We start from the raw sequence: 24,864 nt of genomic DNA on the forward strand, positions 1-24,864 counted from the left end.
ATCTACTAAGAAGATATGATTAGCATCTAAGCTACATATATGTCCACTCGTATTTCTGTTTCCTCTGATAAGTACCTCCAAAGAGGCTTTGTATTCACAATGAGACATAAACAAGTAGCTGTGTTCTCCCTATATTTCATCAAGCCTCCATCCCCACACAAACCAGGATTTTTTTTTCACATAAATCATTATGCCTTAGATTAACCACAGTCTTGCCAGGCATGAAGACTACTTACACATTGTAGAAAAAAAATGTGTCACATTTGTTTTTCTAATAAGGAGTTAACAACTCTTCATAAAAGTACTTTTTGTATTATTTCTGTGTGGCTTTATGTAAGCAAAAAGTTCTATTCATAATTGAAAAATATCCATTTATTTTAAAATTGCTGGTGCTATAGTTCCTAGGAAATAATGACCTAGAGACAATTCTGTGAGAAAGTCTTGAATTGTACTTGTATTAACAGTTGATACAAAATAAAGCAGTTACAGCTGAATGTAACCTTTTGAATAATTTGGATCTCAAAACACAATTCAGGTTGTAATTATTCTACAATTGTCTCTTTTTCTACACCATGCCTGTACTTCAATTTCTCAAAAGTGGACATTAATTTAGGACTGTTTTCTATTAAAATATTGTTTTAAATACAATAGGTTGGTTCAAAATGTCATAATACTCACATTATGAACTTATAGTAGTAAATGTTTTGGAATATATGTATACTTTTTAGAAACCACTCAAGAACAAATTAGCATCCAAGTAGTCTCCCAAGATTTATAAATTATTGAGGAGTAACAGGAAAGAAAAACCATACAGTCCCTGAAGAGATATTAAAGCCGGCAGCACCCATTGCCTCATTATATGATTCCTGTGTTATAATTCTAGGAGTGGGTCAAAGAAAGTAAAACTTGTCATGCTTTATCTTCATATTGAAATCATTTTCTGAAAAACAGACAGCCTCTATCCCAAAGAATCAATGTTTATGAGCTTAAAGCTGTGAGTCGCAAACATTTGTTTGCTTCAGACACAAACACATGAAGCTCCATATTTGAAGCTTCCCCCTATATGTGAAGCTCAAAAACAGGCAAGCATGTTATTTAGTAACAGAGATCAGAGGAGTAACTTCAGTGGGGCATATACATGTAAAAATTAATGAGTTTGATGCTTACTACAAAAGTTAATGTGTATAATTTTTAAATAAGACCATTTTCCCAATAAAAGTAGAACTGGGATTGTTCTTTCTGTTTTGTCTTGCTTCTTTGTAAAACACATACCTATTTACCATGAATTGGAAAAAAAAATCCTAAACCCTTTCTCAAACAATGAATACCTTTCTAAGTATTTATTTGCATCATGTCTTCACTGTTGATGAATTTAAAAAGATCTGTTTATAAATTCAACAAATAAGTCAATTGTTGCCCATTTCTTGAAAAAAAATCAGAAGATTTCTCTTAGCCCATTTAACACTAATGATTTATCTTCTTCATATCCATCTAGTATATTTTCTTGATTAATTTTATGATTCACAAGGTTATTAAACATTAAATTTGAGGCTCTAACTTCCATTGCTGATAAATAGTATTTTAGCATGAAATAATTAAATGATTTTAAAATATTCCTTGTACAATTTATGTATAATGGGAGAAATGGAAAAACACTTTCAAGAAGCATTTCTCACCATGGAAACCTGATTTTAGAGACTCAGAATTTTGGGACAGAGTTTATTTATAGAAATACTGAAATCCACGATTTGTAAACCACTATTCTAAAAATTGTGCATTTGATCAAACTAGATCAAGAAAAGGGAAAGGATATACATCATGAGTTACAAAGATTAGTAATAAGAGAAATACAAGTAAAGTTAAATTATACATCATCCCCTATGAGCCACTTTCTTTTTAGGAAGTTCTTTTCCAAATTGTGCAAATGCAGCATAGTTTAAAGGAAGGCAAAGGCAATTGAATCCAATGCTACAATCCTCATAAACACAAGTATTTCCATAGCTGTAATAGTCCCAGGCTAATCAAAATGGATGAGCATAATTAATTTGTAGAGTTCATTTTAGGCTTCCATAAAATGAAAGGAACATGACATTCTCATTCACATTTATAGAAAACGAACAATTCATGTCCTCATTATATTTTGTTAGAGCACACTTGTCTCGAATTTGACAAATCCATGCTTGGTTTTATACACCATCTTTAGCATGACATATGATGAGGCCACAGATTGGACAGCGGGTGCCATACCACCTCATGTTTATCTTCTCACTTTGAATGGGCTTTTACCAGTAGAAAGATCAATAATAAGGAATATTGGTAAGACATAAAATGAAATATTTGAAATGATTAAAATGTATTTTCTGGATTCTACACAGGCAACTTATATGAATTGTAAAGAATGTGATATTTGAATACCATAGAATTTAAATTGTTGTATTAGATGATGTAGATTCATTGCTGAGACTGGTCTGTCCCTGCAAAACAAAATACCTTATCAGGATAATGATTGGAAAATAAATGTAAATTACAATAGTAGTGATTTTTTAAATCCCTGTTTGCCTTGCATCTGAATACTGTGTTATGTTGACAGATCTGGGAAATTTTAGTGGCCGGACAAGAAGTGCAGTCTCTGTGAGGGAAGGCCAGGGGGTTGTTCTGATGTGCTCTCCTCCGCCTCATTCACCAGGTACAGTAGGATCCCATTCTATATTGCTGCTGCTCTATTTTCCTTTGTTCATTCTTTTAGACAGTATATTGACAGGGGTACATTTCAGGTGAAATGTGCATGGTTTTCTTGATATGTATCATGGTACCAGATGATTAATTAAAGATTCTATACTCTACATACCATTAGTCATGAATCCAAGCTCCTATGATAAAATTGTTTTATTGCCATTCTAACTGTTGACTGTCAGAATGCTGCTCTGTCTGTCATCAGTGAGGAATACATTGCCTAGAGCACCAGGGAAGTGGTAAACTGAGAGAATGAAAATTTTCAAAATCCTTTGAAGTGTAAGAGTTGAGCTAACTGAATGCCAATGTGCATCTTGCTTCAGAAGATAAGCTGAATACTTGGTTGTTGATGATATTCTTTGCCACAATGGAACAAAAACTGCTAAGTATTTTTGAGTTTCAAACAAAACTATGGTTTCTTTCTTTTCTTTTCTTTTTTTTTTTTTTTTTTTTCTGCTTGAGGTCTTGCTTATAAAATCAGGGAAATCGGTAAGTACTTCCTGAGGTTTATGGAAAAAGAATGTTAAACTGTACTCTGATTATTTACCAACTCACATCTAATCATATAAATCCTATAATTTGAGATTAATACCTCTTTGTACCTCAGTTTGGTTTTCCCAAAGCACAACTTAAGACTGGCCAATATCAATTAACTAGAGAGAGACACAAATAGCAAAGCCCCAAGTCAAGCACTGGAAGCAGAATCCAGGGTCCTGGTATATCATCAAGTTTTCTTCAATGTGACAACTATACATGTTTCTAGGTTATATTATATGTTTAGTAAAGGAGCTCATTTATTATTTTAGCATAGATAATTCCTAACAAAACTAACAAAATAAGCTATCAGTTTTCTTAAGGGTTCTCACTTTTAGCTGACCCTCTTTCTAATAATTTTTTTTGTTATTGTTGTCATTAAGTGAAAGTAAAGTATACCACATTTCAACAAGAAAAAAATTTGGAAATATTTTTCTTTGTAACTCAAAATCACAATTATGAATAATTTCTGAGTTGTATTTACCCAAATCCTATGTGTCAATTTAGTTATTCCAATCTTTTTGTGAGCAGTTTGGGAGTTTACAGTAAACACATACTCCCACCTGCATCTGATCACATTTAGTTCCTATGGTGGCAGCATATGTTTTAACTTTTTAACCAATAAGACAACAGATTAGGAAAATCATCTAGCATTCATATAGATGATTTCTAATGTAGGTTATTAGATTTGAAGACTATAATTAGATAAAAAATTGTCAGAGATTACAAAAAGGAGGAGAAGGAGAACACAGTAGGCTTTATAGAGTCATCACCAGATTGACAGGAGTTAACCACAGAGTGATCTCTGTGGGAAAAAGCAGGATAATCTGAGCTATCATCTACATTGCAATGTTGTTGGTGCTTGTCTTTAAACAAGAAGTGAAATGGGAAAGGATGATGTAGAAAGCAAAACTGTAAGATTACATGTAGAAAAAGTATTAAATGACAGAGAAAACTATATAGAGATTTCTGGTAAGATAAATAATATAATTATTGCATATGTGATAATGTAAATATGATCTAAGGATATACATTAAATTTATTAAATGATAATGTGATTTCTGATTGAGACAAATATGTATAAGGAAAAATGACGAGTTATCTTGTCAACCTTAGCCACTGGCTCTGTTATTACCAGCAGCTGCAATCTCAACTGCCGTTCTTGCAAGCATCCTTATTCTCAGACCAGTACCTACTATATTTTGCTCACTCCTTGAGTACCCTGATTCCAGGAGACCTTAAATTTCATCAAAATGAACAATTCATGATTACTATCCTCTTTCATTATACTTTTCCTCCTCTAATTCTCACTTTTCTCTTTCAATTTTTATCATTTTCTTACCTTCAACCTCAATTTCCTGATTTTTTTCTTTGCTTCATCACATTGACTTGATAGTTGGAAAAACCCTAATTCTGGTGTAAATTCAACTCTTAGCCTATTGCATGCCTGAACCTATTCAGTTTAATGAATGTTAAAAATACTAAAACGAACACAACAAAACAAAATACAGTGCAGACTAATCTCAATTTAAAATCCAAACTCTGAACTTCAAGTGCTTCTTAATGCAGACCAGAAATTTCAAAAACATCTATTCCTTTTACTATATTTCTGTTTAATCTTTGTTAAATGTATCTTCTCTCTCCTTATTCTCAGTAAGTAACTCTGCATCCTAATTCACTTTGGAAAGGAAAGAAATCAGAAGATCCTTCCACAAGACCTACTCACCAAAGCAAATGCCCACTATCACCTGTAGCCATACACTATTCCTTTTTTTGCAATAAAGTATGTATCACTGCACTTTTAAGGTCAGCTCTTCAACTTGTGCACTGTAGTTCATCATCTTTTTTTCCTACTTGAAATCACTTTAACAGGTCTCCCTTCCCTTTTCTGCAGTTACCAGAGATTTGTTTTTGTTTTTGTTTTTGTTTTTTTCTCCTTTGTATTGTTCCCATCACCATGAAACATGTTGTGCTTTCCTCCATCTACCAACAAAATGAAGCAAAATTCTCTGGACTCATGTTCTCTTCTGGCTACTACCTTAATTTTCTGTTCCTCTTTAGAATGAAGCTCCTCAAAACTTTTGCCTATACAAACTCTATCCAGTTTTCCTCATTCCATTCTCTTTCTCTCTCTCTGCAGCCCTCTCTCCATCACTTCACCTCCTTACCCTTTCTTTGGCAGATTTATTAAGGCACAATTTGTATCTCATAAAGTTCACCCATTTTAGATGTGTGGTTCCATGAGTTTTATTGAATGTATACGGTTGTGCCACCATGCCCCCCAAAACAGTCTTAAAACACTTCCATTATTGTAAAAAAGTCTTTCAATCTCTCTCCCTATCATGTCTCTAAGTGATTACTGATCCATTTCATGACTCTAGTCTTTATCTGTTCTAGAAATTTCATTTAATGGAAACATGTAAAGTGTGGTCCTGTGTGTATACCTCTATGTGTGTGTGTGTGTGTGTGTGTGTGTGTGTGTGTGTGTGTAGCTTCTTTTAGTAAGTATATTTTTTTCTGAGATTCATCCATTATGGCATTTATTGATAGTTTCACATTGTATGAACTTGTGACAGTCTGTTTATCCAATCCCCAGAGGATGAATATTTGGATTATTTTCAGCTCTCATGTTGGTCATTTCATTCTCCATATTGGCTTGAGTATCCTGGTCTTGGTTTTTCTTTCTGTCTTACTTCTTCATTTCCTTCGCTAATTTGTTTTCCAATTGCTTATTATTATAGTCCCCCAAGTGTCAGTCCTTTCACTTCTTCCCTTAATAAACCTCCACTCACTTAGTTTTTGCCTGAAAATAAGGCTTGATATCGCCCAAATAAATGTCTGCAACTGGGGTTCTGGCTTATCTAGCACTACCCACTTAACATTTTCATCTTGATAGCTAACGTACACCTTAAGCTTAACTATATTTAAAACTTAACTCCTTATTCTATCTTCCCACAAACCTCCATTCCTATGATTTTTTTCCACATCTATTAATATTAATATGATTTCTTATCATTCATCGCTCAGGGCCTGATTACTCGTTCATTTACAGCACCCTTTTTACTGTGTCCTCAGATGGTGAAAGAGACCATGGGCTTCTTCTATGAGAGCATTAATCTTATTCATGAAGACTGCTTTCATAATTTAATCATCTGCTCAAGGTGATTTCCACCTCGTACCATCACTTTGGGGGTTGGGATTTCAACATAAGGAATGTGAAGGTACACAAACATTCAAACCACAGAAAATGGTGTTTAGAGCTGAGACTTATGAGAGGTCGTTCATTTTAGATGAAGTCCTGAGGGCGGGGCCCTCATGACCTTACACGAAGAGACACCACAGAGTGTGTTCTTCTGAGTGTGAGAACACAGCAACAGGGAAGGCATCTGCAAAGCAGGAAGAGAACCCTCACCAGAAAGTGCCCATCCTCGAAAACCTCGAAGTGTTAGAAATTAAATACCAAAAGTGTGAGGAATTAAATTCATCTTCTTTAAGCCACCCATCTGTGGTAATTTGTTATGAAAACGTCAGTAGACTAACATATTATCTCATTCAGAGTCAAAACCACAACCCCCACTATCAGACACCATAGGATTTCTCCAACTCCATCTTGGCCAATCTCCTACCATCTTTCCTGCTATCATATTTATCTCTGTGATGCTCTTCAAATAAACAGGCATGCTTTTGCCTCAAGGCCTTTGCAATTGCTATTCCTGGATCCCTCTCTTCAAGGTATCTGAATGGTTTACTCTCTCACATCATGTCTTTCTTCAAATCTTACCTTAGCAAAAGCTTTCCTGACCTTCCTTTTTAGATTTGCACTCAAAGTCTTTTCCCTTTCCTCTATTTTTTTCTTAGTAGCACTTATTAATTCCCATATACTATTTGAATTTAGTTACTTAATTGTTCATTTTTATTACCTTTAAGTAGAATGTAAATCCCACTAGGAAAGAAATGTTGTTACTGTTGTACCCAGTACCTAAGACAGTACCTTACATCATGTAGGAACTGAACAAATATTTATTGAATGACTCTAATGCATCATATTCATTAAATCAATGGAATGAGTCAAAGTTTAAACCAATAAATATTACAAACTTTCAAAGACCAATAATAAAAATGGGGAAAAATCGATCAGCTTTGTAGTAGAAACCTTTCTTATTGTTTACCTTTTTCTCATAATTATTTTGTGAGCAAACATAACTGTGAAACAGAAAAAGGAAATGTGATTCATATCATTGATGTTGAAGAATAAAATGTGACATTTTATAGTTTTGCCAAAGCAACTGCCAAAACCTGAAGGAACAGGCTTTGTTATTTGAGATCGCAATCATATTGAGAAATTGTGATTTAATTCTCGTGCTTTGCTTATTCAATTAAAAGAAGAACTATAAAAATGTCTTGGAAAAGTCAGGTCTAAAAGCTTGTTGAAGAGGTAGTTAAATTGAATGGGAGCTAGCCAGGGTTGAGTCCTGATTGGCATTTGTGACCTAAGAACTCAACAATTGTGATGAAGTCAATAACTGCCTTTTTTGTTTGTTTTTGGCGGTATGTTGCTATAGTAGTAAATAACATAATACATGAAAGACATCTCAGACTAAAATTTCTATTTCAATCCAAAGACTCATATAAATTATGAAATTGCAGTTGTTTAACTGATTCACAATTACATTTTATTTCCTATCCTTCTTTTTCTTTCATCTTTCAACTTCATATTAGTTTATTGTTGTACCTATAGAAACTTTATTATGTGAAGTAAGGTGTTACAAGTAAAAATTTACTAACCTTTTTACCTTTCGTAGTATATTATCTGTTCTCTCAGGGTATGAAATTTGCCATGTTCCAATTTATATTTCCAATATTTATCTTGGTACCTGACAGTAGGTATTCCTTAAGTGCAAAGTAAATCAGTGAATGAGCATACTGATCCTAATAGTTGAGTTTATAGGGTTTTAGACACTTGATGTCTACCTTCTGCTAAAGTTTATTCTAACAAATATTCATGACAAACATTTGGATCATTTAGTATCACACATTCAGGTATTATTATTTCAAAATATAGCTATTTCTATATGATCATTTCTATATGATCATATAGAATCATATATGTTTCTATATGATTCAGTGGTAGCTATATGAAATGATACAGCAGCTTATACATCAGAGATTAAATAATATTAAGATCTATTTCCTTATTAGCGCTAATAGATGTATAATGCATAGTTCTTTTGAATTAAAACAAAAACTAGGATTGACTTATTTACTAAATTTCTCTTTCTTCATCCTAGAAGTTCAATATTAATCCCTCTTAGCAACACAAATGAATGAAAACATTTTGATTGGATTCTGAGGTGGTTACTCATCTACCAGGAAGTAAATATATTTCTTGTGATCGTTAAACACATCTGTTCAAAATAATACTTTGCTGCCAAAAAACAACTCTGTCAGTTTAATAATTTTGAAATTCAGGGTTTTACTATAAAGAAAAGCTCTGTAAAAATGTAGAAATAAATTTCATAAAAACCTATAACCACAAATGAAATTAGTTTATGTTTTAGATGCCATTATCAGAGTACATTTTAAATCAAGGAGTAAGCACTTTAAGTTTCAGTTAAAATATATTTTGATTTATTTATTTTTTGGTACCAGGAATTGAACCCAGGCTTCCCCAAAAACTGAGCCAAATCCCAGCCATTCTTTTCTTTTGGTTTGTTTGTTTTTTTCTTTTCTTTTTTTTTTTTTTTTTTTTTTTTTTTTTTTTTTTTTTTTTTTTTTTTTTTTTTTTTTTTGAGACAGGGTCTTGTTAATTTACCTATGACCTCCCTAAGTTGCTGAGGCTGGCTATGAACTTGCAATCCTCCTGCTCCAGCCTCCCAAACTGCTGGGATTATAGCACCACTGCACCTGACTCATTTTGATTTCATTATATATGGAAACATTCAAATCTTACACTGACATAGAACAAAATTCTTGAACAAAGTATGAGGCTATAGGAAAAATAAATAAGAACATATCACTTTACCATGCAATAATCACATAATCTTTACAAAACATCTTAGAAATTATTATCATCCTCATTGTACCAATACGGAATCTAACTTTCAAAAAAATTTAAAATTTTAAGCTCTCATTCCTAGTACATGATAGAACCAGAACATCACTCTTTGATATAGCTAGTATTCTATAATTGGCATTATGTTTAAAGATACAGTAAACCTTTATAGCATGAAAACAAATCGTTATTTTTAATGGAACTGTCAACATCTCAAAAATTATGTGTATTTAATTCTATTACATACTTATCTTTTCATTCACCAATTATTTTTCAAGCCTTTATAAGATTTAGGCCACTTATGCTTATTTCTGCCATCTTATTTTTCATTATTAGTCAGTTTTTGTTGTTGTGACAAAATACCTGAGAAGAAATAACTTAAAGGAGGAACAATTTGTTTTGGCTCATGATTTCAGAGGTTCCAGCCCATGATTGACTGGCTCCATTGTTTTGGGCCTTCGGTGAGGCAGAACATCATAGTTTAAAGATACGGCAGAAGAAGGGCTAGGGTTGTGGCTCATTGGCAGAGCCTAGTATGTGTGAGGCACTTGGTTCCATCCTCAGTACTGCATATAAATAAATGAATAAAATAAAGGTCTATCAACATCTATAAATACATTTTAAAAAATGATATGGCAGAAGAGAACAGCTCACCTCATGGCAGCCAGGAAGCAGAGAGAGAGAAAGATACTGAGAACCAGTGATTGGAGATAAAATACATCCTTCAAAGTCACAGCTCAGCAACTTTCAGACTTTGACTAGGACACACTTCCTAGGTTTCTACCACCACCCTAGAGTGAAGAGTCACTATATGAGCTTTTGGGGCACATTCCAGATTCAAACTATAACACATTAATTATACTATTTTTTTTTCTAATTCATTTGTCCTCTGCACTTTTATCCTCTTTTTTTGTGTTTGTTTTCACTGCTTAATAGAAGGTTTTAATCTACATTTTTCTATATTTCATTTCCAATTTTAATATTTTGTTATTTTGGAAATTATACATAAAACTCAATATGCCTACTTAATTTCATTGTGAACACTAAATTAAAAAAAAAAGAAAAAAGAGAACTCAAGTTTCTGACTCTGTGACTGTTCTCTATTAACTAAGAAATGAAGAAGTTAGTTTTGGAAGATTTCTTAAGTTGTGGATACATTAAGTCTTAAGTCCCTGTGGTTACCAAAGAAAACTGAATCTATGAAGGCAAGAAAACAAAATTTTAGGCATAATTACCATAGAAAATTGAGATGTAATTATAAGATTGATTAAGATCTCTTAAGAAGAATGTTTATAGTGTGTTCACAGAAAATAGGCAACATATATCTTTATTTCCATAGTAAATAGTAGGGGGAAAAAAGAAAGAAAATTGTTTTGTTTCTAAGATACCAGCCAGTTTGAATAACTTCCATTTACTGACAATTTGTGCTTTCATGTGATGTAGTTTAAGCAGGTTTGTAATAATATGTAAGTTTCAGTTTTTACCTCTACATAATGATAAAATTTAAGTTAACTATTTAGATGCAAAATATTTATTGACTTTTTTACAGGTCTTGTTTTATTTACCAAACATGAATGATCTAGAAACCTCAAAGGTTAATGTACCTTCTGGCTTCCCAGAACACAAGATCTCTAAGGTTATGGAAAGAGTAGAGCTTATATCATCAAGAAAAAGTGGGCAGAAAAAAAATTATTTAGCATATATATTGTTTGCAAAGAACTTTAATAAGTCCTGAGACAAGGAATAAAAAGAACCTAGAAGATGCAAGCACTGGTCCAACAAACTTGACATTCTGTAGGCAAAATACCAGAATGCTTAAAGCTTTTTATAGCCAGAAAGAAAGGATAAAATCTTAGGTTGATGAACTTTATTATTTTTCTTATTTTAGTGCCTAACCCCCTAATTTATTCTCAATCCGACCAGCCCAGTATGATTTTGCACTCATGATCACGTGACATTATTTGGAATTGAATTCCAGGCAAAGTAAGTCCCCAGCCATGGATATGTGTGCCTCCCTACAAATGGGAAACCACAGACTTGATTCCAGCTCTCTCATTCTCTCTCCCTCCGTTTAGCTGGCTACCATCATGCCTTTAGTCACAGGCAAAACTCTGGTGGTACCTGTGTCCTGCATGGAGAATACCAGAGGGTCTCAGAGTGAGGGAAAATGAAATCATAGTAACTGGTTAAATAATGAACACTGAGAAATTTGGATTAGAGCATTTGGTAAAGATTTACAAAGCAAATTTGTTTTGTTTGTACTTGTTTTGAGCCAGTATAGAATATAGCTGTATTCATAAAGTAATGAGTTATAGCAAACTATGTCTGAGCACACAATGAATGAAGTAACATAAAATATTTGGTTGCACCTTTAACAACTCTTTGTTGCGAAATAACACAATTTCTTCTTTTCATAAAAATAATCAAAGAGCAATGGACACTGAATGTGTAAATGCCTTGATTTTGTCCTAGATGCTAAGTCAAAGCAATCCCTCATGCCCCATGGCCTTGCGACTTGTTTTCTGTGAAGTATTAGAGTGGAGTGTGGATCTGAACTATAATGCTTTAGTTGAAAATTTCCTGTCAAAGGGGGACAAAAGAGAATTTTTGTTTTCTTTAAATTCAAAATATTTTTACCTTAATTTAAAACAGGTAGACAGGTTCATTAGTCACAAATCCATTGCAGAGCCAGATTGTATATAAGTAAGTGGATCCAGATGATATGAGCAATGGCTCTACAGACATTACAATGAAGGAACGCCAGATAGTTTGCTTGAGTCATGATCTTACCATGATAGTTCACCTGGCATTTGGACTCAGACAGCCAGAGATTCTCATCCTGGACTTGATACTTATTATTGGCTTTGTCAAAACTTACCTTATCTGTAAAGGGAATAATGAAAGCTACTGGCACAGAATAGTTGTGAGAATTAAGAGGCAGTTTATGTGGGGCAATTAGCCCAATGCTTGGAGGGAAGTAAGCATTAGATTTGATTTTGTCTTGAAGATCTGTCTTCCAGAATCCTCTTTAAAATGCAAATGCTTCGAAGAAAGGTGATGCTTTAAATCATTATCTGCTAACACTAATTACTAGTTGGCAGTTATGAGTTGACATCAAGTTGACAATTAGGCAACTGGAAGCTGAATGAAACTTGAGAATGTGAATCTGAACATTTGAGAAGAGATAGGGATTAACTAAAGGGCAAAGAAACTCTGACAGTAAGGACACCAACAATCACTGTGATCTTCAGGGAACCTCTTCATACTAAGATAATTAGTATCCAAAATTCTTCCCTCAAGGCCAACATATATAAGATGAAACCAAAAAACAAAAACAAAAACAAAAAAAAAATCACAGATGGGAAAATATTTTGGTTGATAAGTTTAATTTTAAAAATGAAATTTTACATTATAAAATCTTTATCTCATAATTTAAAATGATATAATAACAACAATGATAAGAAAGAGTCAGGAAATATTTTTTGGTATCTTTTATTTCACAAACCAGTAAGGTAGCATAGCATGGCACCTCATGCTTCATATTTAACTTTTGTACCAAGGCACAAAAGATAATTTTCCCGAAAGTATTTGAGGAGTTCAGCAATTTCCTCAAGGCCCCTCTTAATTATTTATTTCAAATTACTATATGTTGAACCACATAAGGTCTTCCTTCCTATAGAGTTTGTTGCTTGATCAGATTTGTTAGTAACTTTTCTTTAATGGTTGAAGGTATTTTCCAAAGTGCCTTTATTAACTTCATGAGATCTACAACTTTTGCAAGATTTGCAATTTCACTTTGCAGTATACTAGTGCAATATACTCTCATATATTATAAATAACTGACACCAAAGAAACTGGCAAGTGGAAAAAAAGATTCTTTGAAGCAAATTTGGATTAGAACTAATTTGTTAAGTGACCAATTCGTTTGTCGTTATCATGTGATTATGATTTTTTTCTTCTTTAAAATAATTTTTTGGTGGGGGACTTGATTTACATGGTTTGGACATAAAGAACTCTATTTTTAAGTTCATCCTAAAGTTGGCCATCTCAGGATAAAGGGAAAGAAAGGAAATCAATATTTTATATATTCCACATGTATTTTATTTTCATTTTTATCCTTGCTTTATGAGTTTAATATTATTACCTCCATATTATAAATGGGGATATTGATGCTGAGAGCAACTTACCAAAAGTCTGGCTAATAAATAAAAAGTCAGATTCAGTTCTGCATGATTCCAAGTTTTTTGTCCTTTCTGAGTATATCATATGGTTTTTGTACATATCATATTGTTATTTTACCAAGTATCCTATTATGTGTACACATAGGCCACTTGTCAACATGTTCGTTGTAACAATTCAAATAAATAAGGCATTCCATCATTTATTTTGATTGACTTGACCAAATTGTTAATCAGACATTCAATACTGCCAAAGTCAAGGATATAACAGTATGGAAAGGTAAAGCAATAGATATAAATTTTAATATTTTTACCAATTAAAATATGGTGCATAAGTGTCCATTTTAGCAATTATTCAGAAGCTAAACAGGATAGCTGAGGAGTACAAGGATACTGAATGAATTAACAGAAATATAGGAATTATTTATTTTTGTTATACATGTTTTCCTATGTGTATAAAAACTAATGCAATTTTATACCCTCAATTTACCCAGAAAAAGACCACTTCAACCCAAAATATACTGTCCATTGAAGCTTTTATAACAAGGGTTCTATTTGCCGAGATTTGGTAATTATCAAAAGATACATTTTTACATTCTTTTAAAATCTTCACAGTTCATTTTTAAAAAACATCTTCTTTTCCTCTTGTGCTCTACTTTGTTATAATATATTCTTTAGACGTCATGACAAAGGAAAACTCGATGTGTTTTGGACTCTGGTGTTTTAACTAGCTGATGAAATTTGTCCATGGAAAACTAAATATCACAACGCAAACACTTCAACCTGGAATTTGTTTTAGAACATTTAGACACAGCAGAAGGGAGAAGATTGAGAACATTGCAATAGTCCTCTTTTTCACTTCTTGGATTGGTGTGGGATTTTAACATAGTGAATCAGATTTATTCAATTATTTTAAATTCTGAATTTGACCATATATTCCTAACTCCTTAATATAGCCTATGTTTTCCTCTTTATGAAATACTCTTCAAGAAGAGTGTGGAGTGTGGATGATAATGTGCCAGGGGAGTAAAGCACTCACTCCTTTCATTATTGGCTCACATTTCCTGGAATAGTTGGTATTTTTCTGTTGCACTGATATGGAACTCTACTTGCATTTGGCATGGCCACAGTGGCCAAACATCCAGTCAATTAGTGTGGTGGGATGCTGCCAAGGTGGTTTGAAGCAATGAGCTTTTACATCAGAAAGTCTCACACGTTCTAAAAACTGAATATTTCTCTCTTCTGTGGTGTGAGGTACCAAAGAAATCATATTTTCTCATCAACTGTGATCCAATAAGGGAGGACAGTAAAGCACAAACAAAACCCCCACACATAATGGAATTAAGGAGTTCAATGTGAACTTTGACTACTATTTGCTTGAATGTTGTTTACAAGGAAACTATGAAAACTTAGCAACAGTTTCTACCTTTGAAGATTAGAATCCTAGCTTATGTAATACTTTAAAATAGGATATTGGTATTATTTTTCTCAAATATCTTAGGTAGTTAGGTAGTACAATAGACTTTTGACAGAGAGCAGCCACATTGATTCACAAAAAGGAAAGCAAGAAAACTAAATAGCAGGTCTTGGCTTTAAATGAAGTTTGATTAACACTGAAAATAATAGAATCGACAATGCCACACACCAGTTCTTTTCTTTCTTCTCTAAGAGATCTGCTACTCTATTTCCCTATTGTATTGAGCTCATTGAACTAAGCATAATCTCTTCAAAGTTAAATTCCTCTCAATAAGAGGTCTGTAATTTTTTTCTGAAAGTGGGTTAATAATAAATGTTCGGCTTTGTGAGTCATACAGTGTCTGTCACAGCTTCTCCACGCTACCACTGTAGCATAAAACAGCCCTAGACAACATGTAAATGAAAAGATGCCTCTATTAAAGAAGAATCTTACTTATATATAGCAGTATTAGAATTTCATATACTTTTAACCTTTTCAATATTTTTTAACTATGTAGAAAATGAAATCCATTCCTAAATCTGAAGCCAAATAAAGGTAGGCAGAAAATAAGATTTGGCCTATTTCTGTGATATGCTAACCCCTGTTCTAATCCCAGAGTCTCCTCCTGAACCTATGTTGTTAAGAGCCTTTCTTAATAAGGCCAGCTTTTATCCTAATTCATCAAGATCCATCCCTCCCTTTGTAACATTTTTGTGTGAGGCAGGCAGGGAATAAACCTACATCATTTATCACATTTTGGTTTTACATGACTAAAACACAGCTTCAAATCACTTAGGCTTACTCTAAACAGGCCCTATATTGACATCAGACCCAGGAAGTTCCAGGAATTAAACAGATAGAAGCAGAAAACTCTTATTCTGCTGTCTGTACACATTAGTTAAATTTATCTCACTTCAAATAGACTTGTAGGAGTGTGTGTGTGTGTGTGTGTGTGTGTGTGTGTGTGTGTGTGTACACTGCCTGAGGTTGGGGAAAAGGAATGTGTGGATAGGAAAGGAGGCGGCTACCATTCCACCTGACTACCCTAGAACAAAGATAGAACTTATCTCTTTCAGATCCCTATTGTAAAAATTTTCAGCAAATGCTACTAATTTTGTTATGTTAATTATCACATTGTATTTGTCTCCCTTTTATCAAAAGAGGGAAAAGAGGGACAGTAAAGACCACTATGCTTACTGTTTTCATTGCATTTCCACAACAGTAGCAAACTTGTACACATGACATTTCTGTAACTAATGGTTCTGGGTGGCTGGCAGGAGCTCTGAAGAGTCGGCACTGTCAGGAAGTGGTAAGACTTCATGAAAACCAAGATCAAACTGTGAAGGGACATTAATGTTACATAGATTTTTAAAAAGACAGAACAAAAAAAAAAAAAAAAAACAGGAAGGAAAGTCCTTTATAAGCTCTTAAAAATATATTTCAGGTAGTGGTGTGGAAGAGAGCATTGGAAGTGTGCAACTACCTTAGCCTAGTGGTAGTCACGCTTACAACATGGGTAAATATGTGTCTCCATAATTACTTGCTATGATAAAGTGATCATTACTAGACACTGTATGTAAAAGGAAGTAAATGACAGAGGTAGGATGCCCATAAGTTTTAATTTCTAACATAATAAATTTAAGAGAATTCTGGGACATCATGTAAGAAAAAGAATTGGAAACTAGTTCAAGAACTTAGGTAGCATGGTTTAAAGTTATAAATGCTGGATTCACCCAATTATTACACAATGGCAATATGTTCAGTAAATCAAAGGGGAGAAGGGAAGATTGCCAATGCCCAAATCATGGGTAAGAGTTACATTCAAGGATCCAACTGAATAGGACAGCCCAGCAAAGAGGTCAAAACCTTTGATATTGGTATAGTAAAAGAGCAAACAAATAATGCCCTAAGAAAAGAGAAGATAGTTTCTACATGGTTATTGTTTTAGTCAGTTTTTTTGCTGCTATGATAAAAAAATTTGAGAGGAAGAAAAGTTTATTTTAGGGCTCAGTGTTTCAGAGGTCTCAATCAACAGACAGCCAGCTCCATTCCTCAGGATTTGGGGTGAGGCAGAATATCATGGAAGAAAAGTGTGGTAGAGGGAAGCAGTTGACATGATGATCAGAAATCTGAGAGAGACCCCACTTAGCAGATAGAGAATATATATTCCAAAGGCACACTTCCAGGGACCCACCTCCTCCAGCCATACCTTCCCCACCTACAGTTACCACTCAATTAATCCCATCGGGGGATTAATTCACTGATTGGGTCAAGACTCTCATAACCCAATCATTTCTCTCTAAACCTTCTTGCATTTTCTCACACATGAGCTTTAGGGGGATACCTCATATCTAAACCATAGCAGGTATAATATCCAACAGTATTAAATACTTTGTGGAAGAGAAGTAGAATGAGGACAGAGGAACCATTTGACTAGGCTGTTAAGAAGTCAGAAGAAATAAAAAAGAAAGCAGCTTGAGGACTGTGGCATGAACAAAGTCACATTTCTACTTGTTAAGAAACTGGTATCTCAATACATACTATCTTGTGATGTTCGTGTTAAGCTTTTCATCACTGTGGCCCAAATACCTCACAAAAACAACTTAGAGGTAGAAGATTACTTTGCCTCACAGTTTCAGAGGACCACACTCAGCTGACTCCATTGTTCTGGGTCTGAGATGGGCCAGTATATCATGGCGGAAGGACATGATGGAGGAAAGCTGCTTGGTTTATGTCGTGCAGGAACTAGAGAGAGGGAGACACCAGGGACAGATATAGTCAGAGACCTATTTACTCTAGCTATGCTTGCCTATAATTACCACCCAGAAGTCCATTCATCCATCAGTGAATAAATAAATAAAATGGATTAATTCACTGATTGAGACCAATCTTCAATCATTGCCTAAAATTCCCACCTCTAAATCTTACTGCATTGGGAATCTACCTTTCAAAACATGAGCTTTTGGGGGAACTATTTTATATCCAAACTATAACAATGTCTATTGTTAAAATAAGATTGATAAGAAAAGACAGCATTGGATTTTTTTAGTGGGTGGCTTAAGTCCAAGATCTTGTTTTATACTGTTTTTATTAGTGCATTATAACCAAGCATAATAGTAGAGTTCATTTTGATATAATCACACATTCATGGAAAATAACTTGCTTCATTTCAGTCTCCAATTCATCTTTCCCTCCCTTCATCCTTCCCATTTCCCCTCCTCAATTCCATTGATAGTCCCTGTATTTATTTGATGTTTTAATTATTGGTGCTTGATAGGCATCCATAAAGGTAGAATTCATCGTAGCATATTGATACATGTACACAGCATAATTTGGTCAACTACCTTTTTGATTCCTCTGCTTTGCTATCCCAGTATCTCCCCCTCTACATGTCCCATCTGCTCCACCTATCTTCCTTCCAATTTCTTGGTGTCCCCTGCAGCACATACCTTTCCCCTTATTTTTCTCTATGTTCTACATATGAAAGAAAACATTCAAACCTTGGCTGTCTGAGTCTCACTTATTTCACTCAGAATAACGTTCGCCAGTGCTATCCATTTACCAGCAATTGCCATCATTTCATTCTTCTTTAGAGCTCTTCTTTAGAGCTAAGTAAAGAAAACTCCATTATATATATGTGTGTGTGTGTGTGTGTGTGTGTGTATAAATATATACACATATATATATATGCAGATGAATGGATGAAGGAAATATGTATGTGTGTGATGAGTGTACATAATGTGCTATATATATACGTATATATATATGTGTGTGTATATATATGCATATATTTGTATATATATGTGTGTGTATGTGTATATATGTGTATATATATGTATATATATGTGTGTGTATGTATATATATGTGTATATATATATACATAGCACATTATGTACACTCTCTCTCTCACACACACACACACACACACAAACACACACACATCATATTTCCTTTATCCATTCATCTGTTGATACTTGGCTATGTGAATTGTCATGTTATAAATAGTTATGTGTGTGTATAATATAGCATAATGACTTTAGTTCTTTTGGATGAATTCCAAGGAGTGGGTAGTCATATGGTGGTTCTTCTATTCCTAGTCCTTTGAAGAATGTCCATATTACTTTCTAAAGTTGTTCTACTAATTTTCAGTCCCACCAAAAATGTATAAATGTACTTTTGTCCTACTTTCTCACTAGCATTTTATTTATTTATTTATTTATTTAATTTTTGGTACCAGGGATTGAACCCAGGGATGCTTAACTCTGAGCAACACTCCAAGCCCTTATTGTATTTTATTTAGAGACAGGGTCTTGCTGAGTTGCTTAGGGCTTCACTATGTTGCTGAGGCTCACTTTGAACTTGCAATCCTCCTGCCTCAGCCTCCCAAATGAATGACAGGTATGTGCCACCACACTCAGCTTTATTTGTATTCTTGATGATTGCCATTCTAACTGAAGTGAGATGAAATCTCAGTGTACTTTTTGTTTGTATTTCCTTGATTGCTAGGACTGTTGGTTTTAATTCATGATTTTGGAGATCTTTTTAAGGAAGTTGTTCTGTGCACCAGTTTGTTGAAATGTTGACATTTTTTCCTAGTTCTATGAAGAATGTCACACCTATTTTGATGGGGATTGCATTGAATCTGCATAATGCTTTTGGTAGTATGGCCTTTTTGACAATATAATTTCTGCCTACCTAAGAGAATGGGAGTTCTTTCCACCTTCTAAGATATTTTTCAATTTCTATCTTCTTTGTTTTACAGTTTTCATCATAGAGGTTTTTCACCTCCTTGATTAGATTTATCCCCAAGTACTTTTTTGAAGTTATTGTGAATGCTGGGTATCACTTTCCTAATTTCTTTCTCAGCAGGTTCTTTATTGGGGTATAGAAAAGTAATTCTTATGTTGATCTTTTATCCCACTACTTTTTGGAATTTGTTTATTAGCTCTTCAAGAATATTCATGGAGATTTTGGGGGTCTTCTAGATACGGAATCATATCATTAGTAAACAGCTAATTTGACTTCTTTCCTTATTTGTATCCCTTTAATTTCTTTCTCTTGCCAGTTGCTTAGGCTAATTTCTCAAGAACTATATTGAATAAGAGAAGTGAGAGTGGACATTATTGTCTTGATCCTAATTTTGGTAGAAATCCTTTTAGTTTTTCTTCATTCAGTATGATATTTGCTTTAGTTTGTCGTATATAGAATTTTAATGTTAAGGTATGTTCCTTCTATCACTAGTTTCTCCAACATTTTTAACATTAATGGGTGTTGGATTTTTTTCCAAGGCTTTTTCTGCATCTATTGAGATGATCATATGATTTTAATTCTTAATTCTATTTATGTGATGAATTACATTTATCGATTTGCATATGTTGAACCAAACTTGCATCCCTGAGATGAAACACACTTGATCATGGTGCACAATCTTCTCAATCTGTTTTTGAATGCAGTGTTCAAGTATTTTATTAAGGAATTTTACATCTGTGTTCATAAATGATATTGGTATGGAGTTTATTTCCTTGATGTATATTCCTCTGGTTTTGTTATAGAGTGGTACTGACTTCTTAGAATGAACAGGAACTTTCCTTCCCTTTCTATTTTATGAAATAATTTGAGGAGATTGGTATAAAGTCTTTAAAGTTTGTTAGAACTCATCTGAGGATCTCTCTGGTCCTGAACTTTTCTTTGTCGGAAGACTTTACATTGATGCTTTGATCTCATTGCTTCATATTGGTCTATTTAGATTATTTATATCCTTATGGTTCAATTTGGGGTAGGTCACATGCATCTAGAAATTTTTCAATATCTTCTGAATTTTCCTTTTTGATGGAATATAAATTTTCAAAATAGTTTCTAATGACTTTCTATATTTCAGAAATATCTACAGTGATATCTCCTTATAATCTGTAATTTTGTTTATTTGAGTCTTTCTCTCCTTTGGTTAGTTTGGCTAAGGGTTTGTCAATCTTGTTTATCTTTTCAAAGAACCCATTCTTGGTTTCATTGAAACTTTGCATTGTATTTAATTCTTAATTTTATTAATTTCAACTCTGATATTATTTTCAATCCTCTACTGATTTTGGAATTAGTTTGTTTTTCCTTTTCTAGGACTTTGAGGTGTAACATTAGATGATTGAATGGTATCAACTTTCATCCTAGAACTGCCTTCATGCTGTCCCAGAAATTTGATACATTTTCTCTCTGTTCTATACGTTTCTGATTTTTTGTAAATTTTCCCCATCACTTCTATGACACTTTTCTCATTCAAACATGTATTATTTAATCTCCTGATATTAAAATTATTTATTTTATCTTATTATTGATTTCTAGTTTCATTCCATTATGATATAATAGGATGCACATAATTATGTCTATTTTTTATTTTTTTGCGTCTGGTAAGACTTACTTTATGTCCTTAACTGAGGTCTACTTTAGAGAGGTTCCATGTGCAACTGAGAAGAAAGTGAATTCACTGCTGATGAATGAAATATTTTATATGTGTCTGTTATGTACATTTGATTAATATTTTTTTTTTAGTTTTCGTTTATGTCTTTATGATCTGTTGATCTATTTCATGTGTTGAAATCATTCAGTATCATTGTATTGTGATGTGTTTGATTCTTTATTCTAAGTAGCATTTGTTTTATGTCCATAGTGGTGTTGACATTAGGGGCATCAATATTTATAATCGTTATATTTTGTTGTTGGATGATTTCCTTAACCAATATGAAGAGACCTTTTTGTCTCTTCTGATTATTTTGGCTTAAAACCTACTTTGTCATATATAAAAGTAGCTATGCCTGCTTGCTTTCAATCTCTGATGACATAGGGTATCTTTTTCAATCCTTTCATCTTCAGTCTGTGAGGTCTCTTGTAAACAACATATGGTTGAGTCTTATTTTTTGATCCATTTTGCCAATCTTTGTTTAGGTTGGTGAATTTAGATCATTTACATTTAGTGTTATTATAGAGAGATGATTTTTGTTTCCTGAGATTTTGATTTATTTATGTTGCTTAATGCAGACTTATTTCTCCTTTAATTGACTGTTCTTCAAGTAATAGTCATCCATATGTTGACTCTGATACAATTTTTTATTTCTTGTGCATGAAATATTTTACTGAATATGTTCTATAGTGCTGGCTTAGCAGCTATGAATTATTTTAACTTTTAGGAAACATCACTCTGGGTTCACCAGATTTCATCAAAATTTAATTGATCTCAGTCCTTCCCCCACCTCCAAAGTCAGCTAGGTTCCTAATCCCAGATCACCTTTTTCAAGTGAAAGAGTTGTTTGCTTATTAAGCTTTGCAGACTCAATTTATAAGTGCTGAATTACTATTCTGATTCACACTTGGGGAGTTGCTATGGTAGTGTGACTTCCTCTGAACCACTTTATTCCATTCCCCAAAGGGACAGACTCCAAAGACTCCAAAAAGGAATCATCACTTGTATCTTCTCAATTTTGATGGATGCTGATATTTTTCAGTTTGTGGTCACAAACGCTTTTCTTCTCTATGTGTTGATGGAAAGCATTTACTCGAGTTCAGGTTGTTCAATATTGACCCTACGGATCTTCCAGCAGAACAACTGGGCTTTCTGAGCAAAGGGGAGAAAGCTTAGAGATGAATCCCAAGAATGGTGGGTTCCAGAGACAAAATTAAATTTTCCTAGGTTACAAGTAAATTTTGGAAATAAAGAGTTAGCAGATGAAGAAATGCACCCAGATATAAAGTTGGTGGTATCATGGAGTAAGATCCCAGAGTGAGCAGAAGATGTGATCAGGTATAGAGAAAAGGTTCATCTCATGGGCATACATCTCCCTCTATAGAATGAGACACAATAAATAGAAATTGAGAGATTTGAGAGTTATGGGCCCATTCCTCTATTCATGGTCAGTATGGCCAACTGCTAAGAGAAGGGAAGCAGATTGACATTGATCCAAAGGCAAAATTAAGTGATGTTAGGAAGTCAGAATGAAAACAGGAAAGGAAACAAACTAGATAAGAGAAGATTAATTACCAAGCAGGCCAGTCCTGTGACCCAGGTAAGTTTGCTAATAATTGATTAGTAGGGGAATCTGTATTGTGCCCTCCTATGGTCATTCCTACTGTGCAAACAAAGCGAGAAGAAAGAAATGGGGTGACTGAGGTATAGTTTGAACATAAAAATACTGAGGTACTACAGCATCCATTTAACTCCAAATAGTGTTCAAAACAGTCCTTCCTATTCATCTTGATTACACTTTTTTCATATGCATTCATCACTGTACAAACATCTAATGTCTTCCTGTCACCATTTAAATTAATGTTATATTCCTTTACCAGGCATCCACTCCTTTTTCACATTTCCTGCAGCTCATCTTTGGACTGTAGAAGACCTAAGTTTTGTGTGTCTGTACCACTCATTCCCTCAAAACATCCTTACCTTTTGCCTGCTTGCCTTGATCATGCTCTTTCTATCCAGGACTGGCCCCCATCTCCCATATGCCCATCTGTTGAAACTTGACATAGTCCTTAAGATACACACATTAAAATAAAGGCAGCATAAGCATTTAACTTTTGTGCTCTGGAGATGGGTAGATTCATCTTTTGCATTTACTAGTAATGTAAAAGTATTTAATGTAACTTTTACATGTAACAGTTAAGGTAATATAAACTTGAGGAAGAAATACAGTTATGCTCCTACCATAATTTATCATTTTCAAGATTTTACATATGAATAGTATTTGAAAAGATTCAATAAGATTATAAATGTAAAGCTTCTATACAGTGCCAACTACACAGTAAATACAACTTGGTGATCATGATGTTGATTCTGCCTCAAACTTGTTATGCTCAACTAGGTAAAAAGAGGTCCATTCTTCTGTCTTACCCATTCCCTCCTCAGCATCCCTAAGTGCCTACAAAATTTTGTCTCTTACCTTAACCTGTCGGAAACTTCACTGCATGATAGTCCTATGTGGCCTCTTAATGCAGTATTTGAGGCAGTCCATGAAATTTTTAAATCATTTATATATCTGGAACACAGTCTTAGATATAGGTGGTTCATAAATACTGTTAATTGGTCTTCTTAAACCAGCTGATGAACCCCATCTTAAATAGCTTTTTCTGTATTGTTTGGAAGAAAATTTTTCCATTATTTAATTAAGAAAATAAATGTGATGTTTTTACTAATCACAAACAGGTTAAATATTACTGTGGAAAAATAAAGAAACTGAAAATGTTGACTTCATTTAGGAATCTTAACTAATGCCCTCAGTTGAAAAAATAATGTTTGTCATTAATATTTTTCTTTTATTTGTTGAATATGGATAATTTTAATTAACTTTATTAAGGCATAATTAACAGCAACTTTGAGTATACAATTCAATGAACAAAAAGAATAGTCATATAATCAGTACCATAACCCCGATAACAGAAAGTTCTTATCACCTGAAGAAGTTCCCCAGTGTTTCTTTTCAATTAATTTTCTCCCCTACTTCCTCCTCTGGCATTCATTGGACTTCTTTCTATTTATAAATTTTGTTTTTTCCAGAAATCATTTACAAATTATACAGTATGTCATCTCTTGGGTTTGGCTTCCTTCCCTTAACATCATGTCTTGCTGAGTCAGTATTCAGTCCCTTTTTACAGCTGAATAGTATCTGTTTCCTCCATGTACCTCCAGTTTGTTTATACATTCACCAGTCGATGGAAATTTGAACTATTGTCAGTTTAGCCCATTTTGAAAATGCTGCTATGGGCATTGGAATATAAATCTTTGACTTCTCTATCTGTGATTTTTAAAATTTTTTTCATATTGCAGGTAATTTTCTCCAGGAATGTAATTTATTTTCTAACTTTATATGTATGTAGCTATAGGAAAATCTTGTTATCACTTTTTATGTTGTAATCATTCCATGCTTGA

General features: G+C 33.6%; 1 protein-coding gene across 1 annotated transcript in view; it reads left to right on the forward strand.

Annotated features, from left to right (window-relative positions):
* CNTN5 (contactin 5) overlaps window positions 1-24,864 on the forward strand; it is a 1,212,510-nt gene that overhangs the window by 819,850 nt on the left and 367,796 nt on the right. Inside the window, exon 8 of the mRNA XM_079101923.1 lies at window positions 2,591-2,686. Within this exon, the coding sequence (XP_078958049.1) occupies window positions 2,591-2,686 (96 nt within the window). The remainder of the gene's footprint in view (window positions 1-2,590; window positions 2,687-24,864) is intronic.

This window comes from Sciurus vulgaris, assembly GCF_902686455.1.
Source record: "Sciurus vulgaris genome assembly, chromosome: 11".
Lineage (NCBI taxonomy): Eukaryota > Metazoa > Chordata > Mammalia > Rodentia > Sciuridae > Sciurus > Sciurus vulgaris.